Genomic DNA, 21,026 nt, shown 5'->3' on the forward strand with positions numbered 1-21,026 from the left:
TTGACACCCTGTTAGGAGTACTAAGATCATCATGCAGAACATGGTTTTATTGTATTTTAATTAGTATTTATCCTTGTTTTTATTGTAAACCGCCCAAAGTTGCTTTTTGAGTGAGATGGGCAGTGACTAAATTTGAAATATAAATACATAAATACATTCCATGCACAATAAAACCGTGGGAGCCAATTGAGAACCAGACCAGAGCTGACACTTGGCATGTGATATACTGTAGCTTTCTCTGTCTTTTTTAAAAGAAACAGCCACTGAGAGGGACTAAGAAGTTTGGGACTCCAACATGGGTAGAGGGATGGGACAGAGATTTTTCAAACCACTGTTCCCACTACAGTCTCCTTCAAAATCACCCCCTCTGCCCCACTCCAAGGTACCTTTCATGATGGGAAATTTGCTACCTAGGTTTACCTTGGTCCTATGTGTTCCTGCAGAGGCTTTTGTGTGCACTGCTCTCATTCACATGTTTACCCTTTCATCCTCCTACCACTAGGAGCTTTGGCTTCAGATTCATTCTCCCTGCAGCTACCTGAAGATGTTGTGCCAGATTCATCCAGGGCCCAAGTGTCTGTCATTGGTAAGACATTTAGCCAGTTTAACTTTTATGATCTGTCTCCATTCTGATTTATGTATGAAGGTATCAGGGTACAACAAGGAGATTGTAGAACATAAGGAAGATGACCTTGACAGAGATATGCAGAAGCTGTTACATAGAACATCCAGATAACATTTCGAAGAGGATCAGACAGGTATCTCCCTAATTCACTGAACTATAAGAAGGAGAACATACAGCACAGACTTACAAGATTCTGATACTATATCCGGTTTTAATAAAAGTAGTTTTAACCTTCCTTGAAGTTGATTTCTTGGTCTGGTCTACCTAGTGGGGCTGACAGAGATGCACAGGAGGTCTATAGAGTGCTCCAAAATCAGGTTATATCAGGTATATTATGGAAGATCTGAATGATTGCTTGATCATTCCTGTTCCTCAGGTGCCAATCAAGAAAATAAACAATTAAAAATTGAAGGGCTTCAGCTTAGTAGGTTATGGCTCATGGTGTAAATATCAAGACATATTGGTGCAATGTAAACAAATTTGGTTGTGTGATAATATCATTTAGGACACACATATGGGTAGGGAATATGTCCCATAGCATAACAGATGCTCCTGGTTTGTTCACAATGTACTGAGCTGATTTCATAAAGTTGTTCCAGTTTTTCTGAACACCTACCATTGCCAACATTGTAATTTTCTTTCACAAGGATCTAGGCTGACAGTGAAAGTTTATATCCCATCATGGATGCACTCATTTTTGCTCCTAGGGTGATCCCATTTTTATTGGGACATATTGTGCCTAGAACTCTGTGTTTTCATGTCTTCATTGTATGAATCTTGTTGCCTTATAACCTTTAACTTCTTAGTGCTCAATGTATGTCATGGAAACATAACAATTAAGCTTGACTTATTGTCATGTTAGCAAATATGTTCCATCTGTCACTACCATTGACACTTTTACTATATGTTCACTTCTTAAATATATTTAAGTAGCCCATCAGACCTAGATGTTAAAGTAGGGATACTAAGAACTGATATAATTCATAACAAATCTCTTGATGGTAATTGAAGGAAATCTAATATTTAGCTTATCAAGGAAATTAAACAAATACATTACTTCTAGGTTATAGTTGGAAACCATATATTGACTTTCATTTCTTGGGACAGCTCAGAAATATATTTTGCGTTTTTGCAGATATACCACATCTGGTTGACATGAGTTAGTTAACTGTATTACACTAACTGATCAGCATTTTGTGCAATTATTATAAGGTGTTATAAAATACTGATTAAAATGCATATAAAATTTTATAAAATCAATAGAAATCAGTAGAATAATTTACTATAACACCATAAATGCAGATAATAAGATGCTAACAAATGTAATTTATACTGATTAACAGGATTCTGAAACTATTTTGTGAATAAAATACAAAAATGCATTGAACTAAATACTAAGTACTTAGTATATGTGCATCTCTCTCTCTCTCTCTCTCTCTCTCTCTCTCTCTCTCCCCCTCCCTCCCTCCCTCTCTTTCTCTCTCTAATTAGGGTTGATGACTGATAAAATACAATAGGGACCTAAGACATAGGACAACATAAGAGACATTTTAAAAAGAAAGTTTGACACATACTGATTTTGAAGTAAAACTGCAACTCCAGACTTAGATTTAAACTTATTTGTCTATTAGACCCAAATGTATTTTGTCTTCATAGATGAATTAATGCCATATTCTTAGATGGCTTTTCCAGAGGTGATAGCTACATTTGGGTGCAGATAGTTGGTAAGGAGGCATATGAGGTAACTTCTGAGATACATGCAGCAAGTCTATTGGAGAGCAATGGTCAATGAAACAGAAAAATCCTACCTTCATCCACATCTGCCTATCTATCTGGACAGGTGATATAATGGGGACGGCACTGCAGAACTTGGATAAATTGGTGAAGATGCCCAGTGGCTGCGGAGAGCAAAACATGGTCCTGTTTGCCCCCATCATCTCTGTGTTACAATACCTGCAGAGCACAGGGCAGCTGAATGAAGAGCTAAAGACCAAAGCAATGAACTATCTGCAGTCAGGTCTGTCAACCTTTCTACTGTTAGCTTCTTCCTTTTAAAACCCCTTCTTCCACAGTCATCATCCAAAGCAAGATGGAGGGACTAGAGGAAGGTTGCTCAGATGAACCTATGCTCTATGTTCTGGTGCCATTGCTAAACTCATTGCAGTTCTGTGCAGGATCAGAGTTTTACATCATGGCATCTGAATAGAAGGGCTTGGCACTCTATTGTTCCGCTGAGTTGGGGTTCTTTTTAAACCACGTGACATTCAGTTTCTTTTATACAAAAGGTTATCAAAGAGAACTTCAGTACAAACACAGTGATGGTTCTTATAGTGCCTTTGGACCAAGTGATGGACAAGGCAATACCTGGTAAGTCTCAGCCTTTTTACAGTAGATTGGTCCTATACAGATATTTTCATTATTTAGTATTTCGTATCTAGCTTGGCTAATCCAGGCTGCTTTTGTAGACTTTCACTAGGAAATGAAGCAAACCCTAAAGATACTGTGGATCCAGGAGGCTGCAGTCTTCTGACTGTTGGCAGGGGGAAAGGCAATGGGAGGGGGAGGGGGAGGGGAGAAACAAAAGTGGGAGACAAACGAATAACAAAAAACCAAGAAAGAACCCTTTTGGCCAGGATGAAGGCCAACAAATGAAAGCCGCCAGTTGGCAGGTATGATGAATGGAAGGCCAAAGCTTCAGAGAAAGAGCAGCTCTCGAGGAGGAATATTAAGGCTGAGAAAAAAGCGTTCCATACAGGCGTTTCAGGCTGAAGTGGGATCGGAAGGAAACGGGCTGAGCTGTGGAAGAGAGAACTTGCAGGGCACCTTGCAGGGGCAGGTGCTTATGACAGAATTCTTGCTTGGGGACAAAAGTCCTAAATCAACAGGTATCTGTGCTTTCATGCTTTCCCCATCTTTTTGCAGGCTGACAGCTTTTGTAACCAAGTGCTTTATTCAAGCCAAGCAATTTATTTTTATTGATGAACGGAATATCCAGGCTTCTTTGGAGTGGCTGAGAAGTAACCAGCTGCCCACTGGGTGCTTTGCCAACGTGGGGAGGCTCCTCCACACAGCAATGAAGGTAAGAGTTAAGGTGATAAGACAACCAGGAACACTGCTGAATCAATAACATACTAAGAATCATACCTTTCTCTCGTGTCATCCTTATAACTTATTGGGAGGTTTGGAATATTTCCTTTTCTTCTTTTGTATAAAATAATCTCCTAAAATGATGTCGTAACCTGGCTTGTTTTCTCTTTTTTGTTATGTGCTTGACAGGGAGGTGTGAATGATGAAGTTTCTCTAGCTGCCTACATCATTGCTGCACTCTTGGAGGCCCAAAGGCCACTTGAGGTGGGTGCTGACAAGGCTCAGGAAATGGGCTAATCTTTTCCAGAATCTTCTTATGTTGAGCAGAATGGATGCTTGCTTCCACTAGGTTAAACACTGTTTAGTTTTCTTCCTTGGACACCATTATTTCCTGGGTGGCAGGAATTCCTACTACATGGATCTGAAAAAGGAGAAAATCTGATCCATGTTGCATTGGATGGCTTAGTTTGGAAGGATGGGGCAATGGAAATGGTGGTGGTTCAGTTTCACATAACATGGGCTCCTTTACAATGCTGCATTTGGGTTACACTGTAAGCATATGGTGGCTCCATCATAAATCTTTTTCCACCCAGCAACCTGCTCAGCACCCTACCCTCCAGATGTGCTGGATTTCAGATTCCATAATCTCTAGAGAGCATGCAGTCCAAAGTATCTGGAGAGCACCAGGCTGTGGAAGGCTATTTTACATTTATGTGAAACATTTACAGTATTTCTCCACTCCTTGACCTGTCTCAAGATCTTTTAACATTTACATCACTTTTTTATTAGGAAATATTCACCTTTTCATTACAGAGGGGAAAAGCTGCTGCTGCTATCAAAATAAGTAGCAAATTGAGTGAGAGAATAACAGATTATTGTGAGTCAATGGCAAACTGTATTCAATACTATTATTATTGTTGGTTGCACAGTCACCCAAATGTTTAGACTGGATTTGGCACTTTTATCCAACTATCAAGTCCTTCCCAATGGCCTGGGATAGGCAGATGTTGTTGTTTGATGGTGTTAAAGGTATCGTCACAGGATGTAAGCTGTTCCAAGTAAAGCTGCCTTTTGCAATTGACCGATGGTGATTTTGTCAATGCCGATGGTCTTCAAGTGGTGCTCCAGATGTTTTGGGATTGCACCCTATTACTCTTGGTACTCTCTTTGCTTTCTTTTGCCACAGTCGTTCTATTTCTATTTGCAGGTCTTTGCATTTTGTGATTTTCTCCAGTTCTTCCTCTTCTATTCTGCTGTTTCCAGGTATTGCAATGTCCATTATCCAGGCTTTTCCGTATTTCTTATAAACAGTTGTTAAGTCTGGGGTGTTATGCAGCAGGTACTTGTCTGTTTGAAAGTGCCAGAGCACTTTAGCTTCTTCATTTTCTATTACTTTGTCTGTGTTGTCGTCCCAGCAATTCTTGCTTGCAGGCAAATGGTCTTTCTTGCAGATATTCCAATGCACCATTGTTGATACTTCATCATGTTTCTTCCGCTTCTTTGTAGAAGCGGCATTTGCTGTCTGTTGCTGGCTCCTCAATTCTGGCTTTGTATGTGTTTGTTCTTAAGGCTTGGTCTTGTGCAGCCAGAATTAGTCCCTCTGCCTCTTTCTTCAACTTTCCTACTGTTAGCCATTGCTAGTTCTTGTTGTTATTGTAAGGAATGCCCCGTTCGACAAGAGAAACTCCCGTGACACATGTGGTTCACAAAAGAGGTTTACTCAAGCGTAAGGCAACAGTTACAAACAAAGCCAGGACTGGCTTGGCACATCTTCCCACACAATTTATAGTTGTCCCAATCCTCCACTAGCCCCGTTGCTAGGTTACATAGTACTTGTTGTGGATTACAGATTGCCCACTGTAATCCCCCCTTTTACTCTAATGTCAGGTTCAGCCCAGTTCTGTTGTTCTTTGTTGTTAGCCACTGGCGTGGTCATTGCCTTCGTTGGATCTTTGTGCCGAGCCGGGGAACTGATTGCTCTTCCTCGATCCGCGGCTCTCCCCTTTGTCCATTGCGCCCGCGGCCATCCAGTGTTAACGCAACGCATCTGCTTGCAGTTAGTAAAGCGGCGCCAGCTGGCCCATTCATTAGTTTGCGGTTTCGCACTTCCTCTTTCTGTGCTAGTGCTCGAGCGGTAAAACTGACTAAAGCACAGCTGGGCAAGTTCCTAGCCGTGCTGCGCTGGCTGAACTTGACAGTTATGTGCTTTGTCTGCTAGTTGCCTGCTAGTACTAGCTGCCTGCTAGTACTGACCATGTAATACCGTATCTCTTTTCTATTCTTCATTTGGTCTTTGTTGTAGGCCAGCTTGGTCTCTTCATTATTCAGTAAGCCTTCATTGTGTACTAGCTTCAATGCATCTTCTTCACTGCCCTTCAGATATTCTTCTAATGCCCTTTTTTCTTCTTCAGCTGTCTGGTATACTTGCAACATTCCATGCCAACCCATGCTCTTTGGTATGTAGAGTCTATCAACATCACTGCATGGAGGAAGGGCATGATTCATTATCATTATTTTTCTGGTCTTCCTATCCAGGGCTTCTAGTTCTGCTTGAGTCCAGTCCACTATTCCAGCTGTGTATCTAATGACTGGAATTGCCCAGGTGTTAATTGCCTTGATGGTATTTCCTCCACTGAGTTTGGACTTTAAGATCTTCTTCACTGTCATGATGTATTCACTCCTAACCTTCTTGACTTCAATGTGCTTGATGTTGTCAGCCTGAAGGATGCCCAGGTATTTGTAGTGATCTTCTTCATCCAGAATCTTGATGTTATTTCCATAGGGCATCTTGATTCCTTCATTTTCACTATTTTTCCCCTGTTGATGGTAAGGGTGGCACATTTGTCCAGTCCAAACTCCATTGCAATATCTTGGCTGTATATTTGGACAGTGTTGAGCAGTGATTCTATTTCAGGTGGCGTTTTTCCATACAGCTTCAGATCATCCATGTAAAGGAGGTGGGATAGCCTGGCAGATGTTTTTGATGTTTTGATGTTTAATAGCCATGCCCTGACTTCTTCTTCTTCTTATTATTATTATTATGAATCTAGTCCTGGTTGGTAAACAGATGTTTTTGATTTACCCATCTCAGGCTGAGAGAGAGTGACTGGTCAAGAGTCACCCAACTGGCTTCTCTGCCTAAAGGAGGATTAGAACTCCAGCTTCCAGCTTCCAGTCCAGTGCCTTTAACTTATTCTCAATTGAATGAAGATGGATGGATGGATGGATGGATGGATGGATGGATGGATGGATGGATGGATAGATAGACAGAGATATTTTATCTCCTTTAATCATCACACCAAATTGGCTCTCAATTAAATGACATTCTTAATGTATACGCACAGACAGAGAATGAGAGATTCAGAGAGATTATCCAGTTGAATGTACTGGTATTCGCTCTCTCTCAGCCAGAATATTTTAAGGGACTAAGTTTCTCTTCAGGGAGGAATTCTCTTTCCTGCAGCCAAAAACAAAAGTGGAACACTAACTCTATTGGAATTTGATGCAGTATAAGCTTTTCATAAGGAATATCCTTTAGCAAATGGCCCTTAGTTTGTAGTATCCCAGAGACGGAGTTTTTAAAGATAATTTTCATTTGCCTATGAACAACTATCACCAAACAGTATAACAACCCTACAATAAGGATGGTGAACCAAGCCTCTACACACATAAGGCTCATGCAAATGATGCTTCCAGTACAACCCATAACAGTGTGGCTGCCATTTTAAGATTCCACTGAAGCCAGAGAGGGCATTTTATTTATTTGTCAGTCAAATTTGTATCCCAGCTGCTATTAAATTGTTCACCACAAAATCAGACTGCAGCTGAAGTATTATATGGGATGCAGGTGGGATCATATTCTATTCCATTCTATGAAAAAGTGAAGTTGTCTTGTTTATAACACCAGATATATTTCCTGTGCAGAACTGACTGGAGACAGGACTCCCCAAGAGGGAGACGAGGATTTGGCAGTCGATTCTGTTTATACGGGTCAAGATCAAGCTGGCCATGACTGGGTTGATTTCCCTAATTACAAGGATGAATTTAAATCTAGATGGTAGATGCACATACAGTGGAACCTCGGTTCACGACTTAATTCGTTCCGCGACTCTGGTCGCAACCCGAATTGGTTGCGACCCAAAGCAAATTTTCCCATAAGGTTCAATGTAATTACCGTTAATCCATTCTGGCATGGGGGACAGGGAGGCGGCTCTTGCTTGGAGGGAGAGTCCCCCTCGCTACGACCATGTGTCAAGGGTGGAAAATGGCCGCGGACCACGTGTCAGGGGTGGAAAATGGCCGCGGATCACGTGTCAGGGGCGGAAAAATGGCCGCGGACCACGTGTCAGGGCAGAAAATGGCCGCGGATCATGTGTCAGGGGCGAAAAAATGGCCGCGGATCACGTGTCATGGGTGGGAAAATGGCCGCGGACCGTGTCACGGGAGGGAAAATGGCCGCGGATCCTGTTCGTCACCCGATCCAGCATTCGCGGAGGCAAAATTTTTCGACCGGAGCTGTTCGTGAACCGCATTGGTCGTGAACAGAAGCGTTCGTGACCCGAGGTACCACTGTATAAGTAAAATGTGTTTAATCACTCTGTCTCCTGAGTTTCTGCTAGCCTAAGAAATTAGAGACATAGAGTTACAATGTGAGCTGAGCCATATTAGAAAACTTTCCCAACCACTGAGGAAAATAGAGGCAGTCCTCACTTAGCGACCACAATTGGGCCTGGCAACTCTGTTGCTGAGCACTGCGGTCGCTAAGTGAAAAATCCTGTGACTGTGACAGGCTTACGACATCACTTCCCATTTGGCCGTTAAGCAAATTACCATGGTTGCTAAGTGAGACATCACGTGACCATGACTTACGATTTTACTTCTATGTTTTCCATTATTTCTGCTTGTCACAAGCTGGTTAGGAAGCATGCGAATGATGAGTACGTGTCTGCAGGACACTGCAACAGTTGTAAATGTGCATCATTTGTGAAGTACCCGAATGGCAATCACATGACCATGGGATGCTGCGATGATCACAAATGTGAGATTGGTCACAAAACTGTTTTTTTTTTTACACTGTCGCAACTTCAAATAATCACTTAACGAGGCAGTCAGTAAGCGAGGACTACCTGTACAGAGACTTGAACCTGCCAAATATCTGTATTCTCTTCCTTATTCCAATTATAGATGGACCTTTAACAAGACCTGCTTTAACATCTCCCTTTTGCCATCTTGGAGGGGAGATTCCCCAAACTTTCAGTATTGCAAAGCCTATGCTCATGATGTGATTGGATCTATGAAGGTTGTGGTTTTTTATCTGACTTGAAATGATAGTTACTTTATTACCTTCCTTTATTTTTAAAGAATTTTCTTGGTCAGAATGTTATGGTAAGTTATCTTATGACTGACAGAAATCCTAAAGACACCTAATCCATGGCTAAATTTTGCTACTGAGTGACAAGGATACACCGTGAGGTCACTCTCACAGGACAAAATGACTACCTATAGCCACTGGTAATTTGCTTATATCTGAGGAGTGTTGGATGTTTTCTAAATGTTTTTTGTTTATTATAATAGTCCTCTGGTCAGTGATGGTAATAAAGTTTCAAATTAACCCTTAGCATCCCCTTTCTTAATTTTTGTCAAAGGAACCATGTTTTTTTTTCCCAATCAGGATCCAATGGTGAAGGAAGGCTTGAACTGTCTCAGAAAGGCTGTTTCCAGTACAACAGATGTTTATACACAGGCATTGTTGGCATACGTTTTTTCTCTGGCTGGAGATACCGTCCTCAGACAAAAATTGCTTGCCAAGTTAGACCAGCAGGCCATCAAGTTGCCAGGTACTGAGGGAAGCATTGCATCAACCATGATACACTTAGAACTGATTCATAGATTTAAGTAAATTGTATGTTTTATAGTGCTTGATACCGTACTAGATCAATCTACAGGTTAGAGTACAGTATAACATGCTTTAAAGTTTCTCAAACCTCTTTCTCCCTGCCTTTGTTACCACCTGATTTTATCCTGACAGAACTCTTCTTTCAAAATCCCAAGTTAAAAAAAAAAAGTAATTGTGATCAATTGTTAACAGTCAACTCAGTCTTCCTGACACACCCTTGCTGGTGAATTCTGAGACCTTTTGCCAATATAAGAAAGTGGCTTTGGGTTTTCCTCTCCAAAGCTGAGATAGGTAGAACTTTAAAAACCTTGTAAACATCCTGAAAGTACAAGAAATTACACTATGTAAGTATGCAGTCTTCAGTGTAAGGAAGAAATACTCTTTTAAAACAACTATACAGCTATATGCCTGTATCTGAAAAGGCATTTATTTGGGAAAAAGGGACTATAGAAAGAACAAGCAGAAGAAACACTTACAAACAGGGAATCTGAAATAAAATAAATTCAGTCTAAGGGCATATCCACACATTCCTCTAACATTGGTACAAAGGTGCCTCCCTAACTATTATTGAAGAGCATATCCTCATAATGCACCCTTCCTCATATTCCCAACCCCTAGCCAAGGCTGCCTAGCTCCATAATGATCTAATCCAATGCTAAAGAGTCCCCCCCCCAATTTCATCTAAAACAAGCTTTGCTGTATATGCATGATGGGGAGCACTTTGGTAGCAACTGTGGTGATGATGAAGCAGTGGCTGGAATCTGCCAGCTCCTGTTGGCTGCCTTTCAGCTGCTGCAGGCGTGTCCCCGCCCTTTCAGGTGACTTCCCTCTGTGGCCATTTTGGCTTGGGCAGCAAGAGTGATCAGAGCTTAAAGCCTGACCAGCCCTCCTCTGCATGGGTCAAGTAATCTAGACAGTTGCTTATAAAGTGCCCCAACTGATTGGCCACTTATGTGGCAGGGTGGCCCTAGCTGAAGTGAGCAGCTTCCCTACCAGTGCCTGTCCACAGCCCCCATCATCTGTTTTTAAGCAAAATGACTGCAAGAGTGAGCAAACACAAGAGGTAGGTGAATGAGCGTGGGAGACTAGAGGGACTGTTGAATTATATCAAAATGCAGAGGGTTTCTCACACCTGCCTCTTTTTTCAAGCAGGGAACATCTTTTCATCCAGAATCATGAGTTCAAGCATGGAATTTCTTCTTTTTAAATGTGAATTTATTACTGTTGCTTTTAACTTGCTTTCTTTAAGAGATTTTTAAAAATTTATTTTAGATTTCTGTTATACATTGGATTGTTTTAAAATGTATGGACTTACTGTTTATATATTTTAGAAAGGTAAAATAAAAATCCCTAAACTGAGATTAAATAAGTAGAGCTATCTTGTATGCAGTTATATGTGCTTTCAGCTTTTTCCTTTAGAATTAACCAAGTTTTATAGCCACTATCGTCATTAGACTGTAACTGTTTTGGAAATAACACTGTTTCAGTAGTCATCTTTGGAATCTGTCCAAGGCTATTAGTTAAATGATTCCTTTACTAGCTCCAACCTCTTTTGAAGACATGGGGAAAAATTAACACCCCCCCCCAAAAAACCTCATTCATGTCCCAGAAACTCTTTTCTTTTTCCCATCCTGTGGTAACATTTCATTGTCACTAAGCTTAAGACTTAATAAGAGAAGTTTTTCTTTTTCCTATACTGGAAGACAGCCTCCTTGAACAGTTGGTACTGCTTCACAATGCAGTCTACATCTTCTTGTAGGAAAAAACCCTCCTAATTCTTGTCCAGCAACAAAGACTGGAGCTAATCTTTCTTTATTCGAGGTTACACTGATCTTGTTAATAATACCAAATTATTTGCTGCTGTTCTAAGCAGTAAGCTTCATTTCTTTTCTCCTATAGGAGGGCAGATCTATTGGAGCCGGAAACCTGCCTCAACTCCTAGCCAGACCCCTTGGTCCCAACCTGAGTCTGTGAGTGTGGAGCTGACAGGCTATGTATTGCTGGCTACCGTCACCAGTGGAAAGGTGATCAAAGAAGATATTGGGAAGGCCACAGGCATTGTGAATTGGCTGGTCAAGCAGCAAAACGCCTATGGAGGCTTTGCCTCAACTCAGGTAACGTAAGCCCTTTCTCTTCCAAAAAGGTCCCTGCACCCCACACTGCTGTCTCCAAATGTGGATGCAGAAAATAAATATTCTTGGAAAGGATAACAAATGAGCCAAATTGAACTAGGTTTTAAAACCTTATCTGCTCCACTTCTACCCTCTCTTCCCAAGAGTAAGTGATCCAAGATCAACAATGAAAGTTGTCGGCAAATGGGATTTAAGTATAGTTCTCCTTCTAAAACAACTCTGGCTCATCTTTTGCCTCAAAGAAGGTTATGAGCAAGAATATTTTCTGAAAGGATGAAATTCATGTGTTATGTGTCATCATCATAAGATGTTAAGATGGTAAACAAACTGCTGCTGCTTCTGAAGCATGAAGATTGCCTGATGTTCTAGAAATTCTCCATCCTACTGCAACTATTGACTGCATCTAATTCTTTAGGCTCCTTTTGGCACTTTTTGACCCTAGCATCTGGCATTCTCTACAAAGAATCCTGCAATAATAATCATATTTGCCAAACATGCTCATGGCATTTAAATGGGGGAGGCAAGGGGAGAGTTCTGTTATCAGATGGATCAAATTTGTTCTGCATTTATTTGGCTCAATGGGGGAGATTGGATATTTTAAGAATTTGGTAGGTAACCTGTCCTCTTTATATCTCTTTCCCAATCAACCTACACTGAATTGCTCTTCAGACCTCAAAAAAGTGAAACTACCTGCAGTGAGAAGCAGCTGACCCTTTCAATAACAAACCAGCCTTATGTTGACCAGAGGCAGTCATCTAACCCCTGAGAGCCAATAGAGAAAAAGAAGGGGGTTTGGGTGGGAAGAGTTTTGTGGCATTTTTGGAGGTGGCTAGAGGCCTAGTTGAGAGGGGTTATCTCAGGCAAGGCTGGGAAATAAGGAGTTATTTTGTTACAGGCTAGAATATCTTTAGGGTTTTGGTCTTTGTCTCTTTTTTACTGTGTTGAGTGAGTGGAACTGTATCTTCTTTGTCACTTTTAATAAAGTTGACTTTTTTAATCCTGGAGTTGACTGGTTGCCTTCTAGCACCTGCATCAACTTGGCTGAGCTACTGATTCCCCAAAGTTTTGTTTGGTTTCCATTCCGGGAGTTTAGCCAGACTCAGAGTGGGGTGAGGATTTCCCTTTCAGTCCTCTCCTGGTTCTTCCAGAGATGTGGTGAACAAGTGAGAAGCTGGATGGTAACAAAGGGGTGGTGGCAGCAAGGAGACATACTTTTCCAGTTGCAGTTCACCCCAAGGCATGAATTACCACAGAACCGAAGGACCTCAGTGGGAGGGGCTGGTTCAACCCTGGAGCACCATATTACGCTATGAAACATAAAACCATGCTAGCATCTCTATCTTCTACTGCACAAGTTTTAAAAGATGCTGATGTTTCAACAAGTTGTCTCTATAGTTCATTGAAATATACTGGATAGCTTGATCTTATATTTTGCTTCCACAAGGCAATATGATGGACTTCATGGATCATGGTACAATTGTTCTCCTTTCTCAGGATACTGTGGTTGCCCTTCAAGCCCTAGCTAGATATGGGGCAGTGACATATGTTGGATCTGGAGAGCTCTCGATCATAGTGAAATCTAAGACCTTTCAACAATCATTCCATGTGGATAATACCAATCAGCTATTACTTCAGCTGTCAACCTTGCCAGATATTCCTGGGGAGTACACAGTGCAGGCTTCTGGTGAAGGTTGTGTCTACATACAGGTCAGTGATGATTCTTTATTGAAGGTGGCCAACAGGGAAGTGGTTCAGTGAAAGGAGTCTGACAGATTTTGGTAACAACTCTAGCCAAGGAAGTTCTAAAGCTGAAGATACATGATTCCTCATGCATAAATTCAATCTGCAACATGTCTAATTAAATGGCCCTCAAATTAGAAAAGGCCTCAAGTCTATGGTAGTTACAGCTGGTAGTTACAGACCTATGGTAGTTACAGATCTGTGGTAATTACAACTTCAGACCTATGGTACTTTCTGTGGTACCAATTAGATAAAGTAATACCAGACTTAATAAACCAACAATATTATCAGAATAATTCATGTCCTTGGATCATGTGATCACTGGGCTTCTTACTGTTGTCATCAGCAGTGGTAGTTTGGTTAGATATTATAAATCCTTGAAACACAGAGTGCATCTAGTGATTTACTAGTTCAGATTAGATCAATTTTACTATGGTCATAGACCATCATAAAAATGAAAGATGTACTGTATATAACAGAAAATGTAGTAAAATAACAGAGGTCATCATATATACCATGAAGCACAAGCATGATTAGTTCCATAAATTCAGTGAGTACCTTTTTGTTTTGAAAACCTACACATAAGAACACAATAAATGTAAAGAAATTCAGGTGTCTTTCTTGAAATAAAGGTCCAATAAGTGCATTCAAGAGTCATACAGTATATAGTTCTGTATTTTCTGTATTTTAAAAAGGAATGAAGCTTTTAAGAAAAGGTGACATGTTTGAAGCATTAGAAGAAAAAACCCACATATTTGTGTGTTTACCCAACTAATCAAGTGGTTTATAACTTCTTTTCTCATATTTATGATTACTATGAGTCCTTGATCACAGGTGTATATGAAAAGATTTCTGGTTGTTCACAGAAATTAATGGAGGGCACCTGGCTACCCTATATTCTCCAAAATCTGATTAAAAGATTAATGCATAATGGAGCACTTGCTAAGGAGTGATAATGAGGCTCACTGATTGTAATACAATATGGAATATAAGTACAAAACTAAAATCTGGAATGGAGATTAGTGAAAGAATACCACCAGTTATGTCTTGACTAATATGAAGGGATTAACAAGAAGAGAGGAAAGGAAGAAAAAGTAGCTATGTAATGTATAGGCCTAGCACAAAGTTTCTAAACAAAAATGTAGAAAAACTGCTTGTGCATGCTTCAGGACTGAATTCAGGATTTCTCACTAAGTCTAGTCCTGTGACTGGAGTGGCAACTGGGAAGTAAGGAAGCAATTTGCATTTACTGGAGTTCCTATTGTGGCAGTACTGATAGGATACAATGGCCATTGTTACGTTTTTACAATGGAGGATACATCAGTTTTGAACATTACCACAATCAAGTTAAAGTACTGTAGCTTGTTTTCCTAGCTGCCATGAGTCTCTCACCCAAACAACATCTCTGGGGAAAAAAAAATATTAGACATGGAACAGGGATTAGGCCAATAAAAAGTTTATATAAAGTTATAATAGCACTTAAAAGAGAGCATGTTTGAAGACGCTAGTCTAATACTTAAGAAAGGAGTTCAAATGTTTGCCACAGGACATAATAGTTAGAAGAAAGCTTTTATTGTATGGAATTGAGGAGAGGGAAATGACTCCCTTGCAGATGGGAGAATTTCAGTGTTTCTCTTTTAAGATAAGCTTTTTTAGCTCCAAGCTTTTCTCCAAGGAGGACAAAATGCCACTTTGTACAGCTTCAACCCTGTTACATTTTTGGTGCTTGTTCCATATTAGGCCATTCTACGCTATAACATGCCTCCCCTGAAGACTGCAGAGACCTTCTCCTTAACTGTGGAAGCAGAAGGGCAAGGATGTGAAATTCAGACGGTATCCCGTTTCATAACTCTCAACATCAATGTAAGGTGAGACATTATGATGTTGCCAAAACTTCAGTTTTCCCAGATTTCAGTATAAATTTGTCTAGATTACCACTCAAGCACTGTTCAGTCTGAAAGTTTTTCTGTGGCTTTCATTCTGCCTGCCTCTATGGTCTTGAGTTATAAAGTTCTTTTAGCAGGTGATTTCAAACATGACCAGTGTTGTAACAGCAGGCTCAAATGTCTCAGGAAATATATTCAGGTGCCTGAAAAGAGGTCTCCCTATTCCCATCAGGAAAGTAAAAAAGGAAATGGGCAAGAGAGCAGAGCTGAAGTGCTCATGTGATGGGGAAGCACTGTCACCCTTCTAATAATCTCACTGGAATTAAATTTTTAATCTAGGCCTGGCAGAAAAATAGGTACAGCCAGTATTTGGGGAAAGGGGAGAATTGCTAGTCCCAAATACCAACTGAAGTATTGCTTCCTCATCACTCAAGAGTAAAGGATGATTCTTCAGGGTAGTAAGCACCACTATGCCACGGAGAAATGGGAATTCTGATTTGGAAATGGCTTATGTTCAATTTCTCTGACAGTTACGTTGGCAATCGGGGCGTTTCTAACATGGCCATTATAGAAGTGAAGATGATGTCTGGATTCTATCCTGCCCAGGGTACTAAATACTTTGTAAGTCTGTTTTGATTAACTTGCATTCTGTCTCCCCTTCCTTCTACCAGAAGGAAACCAGCTTACACATATAAATGAGTCCCACTGCATGGAATACAAGGCCTAAATAGTGTCTTCAAGATCTGTGATACCAAAAAAGGAATCATAAGGTGGCAGCAATTCTTACTGCTGAGAATCATGAGATTGTGGCAGAAAGGGAAGGGGAGGGGAAGGGAGGGAGGGGGGAGGGAGGACGGACAGACAGATGGACGGACAGAAGGAAGACTCTGAAATATCAATGATTGTAACTTACATGGATATAACTCCTTTCATGGGTGGGGTGGAAGAACCCAGGATGGTATAAGAAGTGGCATATAAGCAGTAGGGAGAATGGGGAATCAGGAAAAATTGCTTTCTCCAACTTTCTTCCAGTTGGAGCCTCTTCTAGATTTCAATTCCTTCCACTAAGAGAAAGTGCATTTCCATTTTGGGATGGGCAAGTCTAAATCCAATCCCAAATATTTACAGCTGATTCCTATTAATTCATCATCACAACAATTAGCTGAAGCAGGCCTCTGTATAATTTAATTGATTGGGATTAAAAGAGTAATCCACACTGCAATTTCGTATGTATATGCCAAAGTGGAATTTTAAGAATCTGGCCACTTAACATTTCCATTCCTTCTTTACAGCTTGAACAGCAGCCACTTGTGAAAAAAGTGGAGTTTGTACAGGAATATGTCAACATTTATCTAGATCAGGTCAGTATTGGGAGAAGGGATATAGTTTTGTATTAGGTAAGCATGATTTTCATATTTCATAGGCTGGGCCAGTTAAATTGCTGAGTTATAATAACTGCCATTATAACATTATTATGAGGACCAGAACATACTTGGCTGATGAAAGTTATTAAAATTATTAACATTATTATTTTATTACTATAACATACCTACATTTGGTCATGGAAAACAAGCTAGACTTGCAGAGATGTTTGACCAAATTGGAAGGAAAATTATTTCTTGAAGTTTATTGATTAAAAGTTTTATAGGTCCCAGAATACACACTTGGAATTATGATCAGTTGTCACAGAGGCCACCAGAACACTTCTGTTATTCCATTATCCTGTTTTGTTTTGTTTTCTATGTTCCAAAGTTTTGATTTAGTTTGGGATGGGATGGGATGACATCTTGTATCACTTTGTATTTTATTTTATTATTTATAATTTTTTGTTCTCATGTTTCTTCAAACTGTAAATCCCCAGAGTTACTCTTGTGAATTGGGCAGCCTTATAAATTTAATAAACAAATAAAATTATGACTGAAGAGAAGTTACAATATGTAAAAAAATAAACAGCTTGAATTTTTGTTGTATGGGGGGATTCTATTTAGTTGATACCAGTTTCTATAACTTTTTCAACTCACTGTGATCAAAAGTAAAAAGGAGAATCTTGGTTTCTTAATGTCTCTTTGAATTAAATATTTTGTTAGGTTGGAAAGAAGAAGCAGTCATACACTTTCAACATGAGCCAAGATATTCTAGTCAAAGAACTAAAGCCAGCTACTGTTAAAGTCTATGATTACTATCAACCAGGTAGGGTTTTTTCTCATGTTGAAAATTATTGGCATTTTTAATTAATTTGTATCTCTCAACCTGAAGAATTTGTGACCCATGAAGCTGAATACAGCCTATTTGTCATGTGTTGTAGCTATAACTTCCTTTTTAAGCTGGAAAATTGAATCTAGTAGAAATGATAGAGTGTATTGCCTTCAGTTCGGTCAGTTTCAGATTATAAGGCTGGTTTTCACAATGCTTCTTGGAATATATCAATGTAGGTGGATTGAAGCATGACCAGATTCTTTGTTCTGAGTTTGGGGGCTCTAGACCTTAAAACAAAAGGTTTACTATATGTTTCTCTCACACCTCTTCTGACCATCAAGCATTCTGATGTCCCTCTCCAGCTGATTAACCTAAGTAACATTTTTAGAGGAGGATAAAAAAGAGGATACTCTAGCTGTTTAGCTAGTTCTGAGAGTAATGGTCTGTATTGATTTCTTATAGATGAAACGGCAACAGTGGAATACGAAGACCCCTGCCAATGAGGTTAGTCAGTTATAGGCCAGAAGCCATGACAACAAGGGCCTCTGCAGATGACCAGCAATATCCAAGTCTAACTGTCACAGTATAATGCACATCCAATTTAGCATTGCAGTTTCACAATACCTTGGATGGATATTCTGATACTGCCCACTTCAGTGACTGGGGAATTCAGGGTATTTACTGACTGCACCAATCAAATTGTTGAATTTATAGCTCTCCAAACTAACCATCAATTTGATTTTTTTAAAATCCCTCCTTTGAGATTGATCTTAGATAAACTTCTCTTCTGATCCCCAGAAAGGAGCAGTGTGAATAATTTGGCACATTTTGGCTAGGATACCACAGATATAACCAAAGCTGTTTTTACCTCAGGCATGTTCCTGCTAGGCAAGGCTATCTAGCTCAGAGCTACCTAGCCAGGCAACATACTGTCTTTGTTGCTAACATTCCATCTACTAGGAAGTACATGCAATCCACTGATGCACATTCAGAACAATTGCAAGGTTGTTGCAAATGATGAAACACTAGAGCAAGTGGATGCATTTCTGTACGCTGGTAAAGATGGGAAAATGGATGGAGAAAGTTTTGAGAGGTACAAATTTTGGTAGAAATATAGTGGGTAATGTGTGGTCTGTTGCAAAGGAATTAATATTCATCAAAAGAAGCAAAAATGGCTGTGTGTAAGATCATAAACAAAAAGAAATATAGTCAAAAATGAATGGATAGTTAATGAATGTGTAATGAATGCAGAAATTTGTAACCAGAATGTGGAATTGGTTTGATCATAAAAATGAAAGAATGGGAATCAACTTGCAAAGCAAATATATGAAGGGCAAGTAAATATGAAAGACTAAAAGGAAAGGAAAAGCCTGAAAAGTCACAACTGATTGAAAGTCAGTTGAAGTTTGAATTGAAAAAATTTAAAGTTGAGGTCCTGAAAAACAGGGAGGTAAGAAGTTTGAGAAGAAAAGGCCATTTATGAAGCAGTCTATGGATGTAGTGAAAGCAAGGATGGTTTGCAAGGATATAAATGTATGGAGAGGTATAGTGAAGCTAAACTAAATTTATGATTGATTTGATTGATTGATTGATTGATTGACTGATTGATTGATTATGTGCCATCAAGTCAGTGTAAACTGTTAGCAACCACATAGATTTGCTCCATGATGATCTGTCCCTAACCTGGTCTTTCAGGTCTTCCAATGGTGCATGCATCGCCACTGTAACTGAGTCCATCCACCTTGCTACTGGTCATCCTCTTCTTCTCTTTCATTCTGCCTTTCCCAGCATCAGAGCCTTCTCCAGAGAGCGAGGTCTTTGGATAATGCATCCAAAGTAGGATAATTTGAGCTTGGCCATCTGTACCAATTTTTTTGCCTTTTATTTATTTCTTTTTCTGTACAGTATTTAAGACAGCATTGTTTATCTTAAAGGAGAATAGGATGATGGGTATATATGAGTGTATGTAAAATGTTTTTCTCCCTATTTCAGGAGAAGAAATATTGCTGATTCCAGCTGCATAGTTTTCAGCGCTTTTGCATGCCCAGAGTTCAATGCACATGCTCATCAGAATTTTCTGTTTAAGAGAAACTACATTTCTTTTTTTGATTTGCTTGAAGTGCCATTTTTTATGGCAAGAAGAGCCATAAAACTAAGGAACTCTAGAATAATATAGAAAAGGTCCTATGTTAACAAGTAAATAATAAAAAAATTGAATTGGTTCAATGGCATTTTGTTCTACTAGATTCTCTTTATTGACTGCTCCCTGCATAAATATAAGAAACTAACCTTGGTGTCAAAGTCTAGTTCTTTTATTTTCTTTTTTGAGAAGGAAAAGGGAAAGAGAAACATCAACAAAAACCTAAATTTCTTTTGTACTAATCAAACTATTATTGCATTTTAATTCATATCATGTCATACAATTAAACTATAAAAATTAAGTCAGGAAAATTTCATAACAGAAAGAAACAGGAAACTAAACATATCAATTTGTATATGCAATCCACATTACTAATTAATGATCCAGTCAAGGCTTCCAGTAATAAAATGCTTGTTCAAATATAGAAAGAGTTATAAGTTCTTCAGGCCATTATATAATTGATAGAGAATGGATGTCCTTCCAGATTTAGAATATCAGCATTTTTAGCGGCATGCACACCATGACAGCCTGCATTCAGCCATGACTTCCTGCTGGCTGTTCACACATTCACCCAGACACCCCAAAAATGTTTTGTGTTACACAGCTGATAAGAGAAGCTGAGTATAGAACAGATAGCACAGGAAAACATTCCCATAGGAGGGGCATTTGGGCTGGCATCAGAGGTATTTCCTTATGTGAGAAGGCAGGGAGAAGTGAGGGCCTCAAACGAACCATGTTTGCTAGGGGAGAGCGCTGTGCACCATGGGGCAGCCTTGGGGGGGACGGCAGGAGGGAGGATGGGCAGAAGGCACACTCGCACCAGAGTGAAGGGGGACGGCAGGAGGGAGGATGGGCAGAAGGCACACTCGCACCAGAGTGAAGAGGGACGGCAGGAGGGAGGAAAGACTGCAGGCAAGAGGCACGTTCGCACCAGAGTGAAGAGAAACGGCAGGGGGCGGCTGTCGGGTCAAGTGGGGATTGGAATGTGTATTGCGCTGATTGGATTCGGAAAGTGGAATGTCTGCGGTTTTGCGGTTAACTAGCGGCGCTCCGGGGTGGTAAAAAAGGTGAGATTGTGAGCCAAGCCCTCGTAGGAGGGGGAGGACAGATAGGGGGTATAAAAACCTGTCAGACCTTGCTTCGGGGTTCCTCCATTGCTGCGGGAGGGACCCACCTTTGCAAACGTGCCCAATAAAAACTTCTGTCTACTGGACAACCGAACCCGTGTCTGTCGTTTTCTGACAAAATTGGCGAGCCAGCCAGGAGTCCTCGACGTGGACCGGACTGTGGGGAACCGGTGAGTAATCGGCCGTAACACCCCGTT

At 40.2% G+C, this 21,026-nt stretch overlaps 1 protein-coding gene across 1 annotated transcript in view; it reads left to right on the forward strand.

The window, feature by feature from the left end:
- A2ML1 (alpha-2-macroglobulin like 1) overlaps window positions 1-19,733 on the forward strand; it is a 44,230-nt gene extending 24,497 nt beyond the window's left edge. The window contains exons 22-35 of the mRNA XM_088138468.1: window positions 503-586; window positions 2,466-2,642; window positions 2,911-2,992; window positions 3,548-3,704; window positions 3,902-3,976; window positions 9,384-9,549; window positions 11,508-11,722; window positions 13,235-13,447; window positions 15,221-15,348; window positions 15,897-15,987; window positions 16,659-16,727; window positions 17,454-17,556; window positions 18,025-18,066; window positions 19,555-19,733. Coding sequence (XP_087994594.1) covers window positions 503-586; window positions 2,466-2,642; window positions 2,911-2,992; window positions 3,548-3,704; window positions 3,902-3,976; window positions 9,384-9,549; window positions 11,508-11,722; window positions 13,235-13,447; window positions 15,221-15,348; window positions 15,897-15,987; window positions 16,659-16,727; window positions 17,454-17,556; window positions 18,025-18,065 — 1,601 coding nt within the window. The 3' untranslated portion in view covers window position 18,066; window positions 19,555-19,733. The remainder of the gene's footprint in view (window positions 1-502; window positions 587-2,465; window positions 2,643-2,910; window positions 2,993-3,547; window positions 3,705-3,901; window positions 3,977-9,383; window positions 9,550-11,507; window positions 11,723-13,234; window positions 13,448-15,220; window positions 15,349-15,896; window positions 15,988-16,658; window positions 16,728-17,453; window positions 17,557-18,024; window positions 18,067-19,554) is intronic.
- Window positions 19,734-21,026: the final 1,293 nt, after the last annotated feature.

The sequence above is a fragment of the Python bivittatus genome, unplaced genomic scaffold, assembly GCF_059951505.1.
Source record: "Python bivittatus isolate LINGU-HERP-01145 unplaced genomic scaffold, Pbiv_v1 ctg000220_np1212, whole genome shotgun sequence".
Classification (NCBI taxonomy): domain Eukaryota; kingdom Metazoa; phylum Chordata; class Lepidosauria; order Squamata; family Pythonidae; genus Python; species Python bivittatus.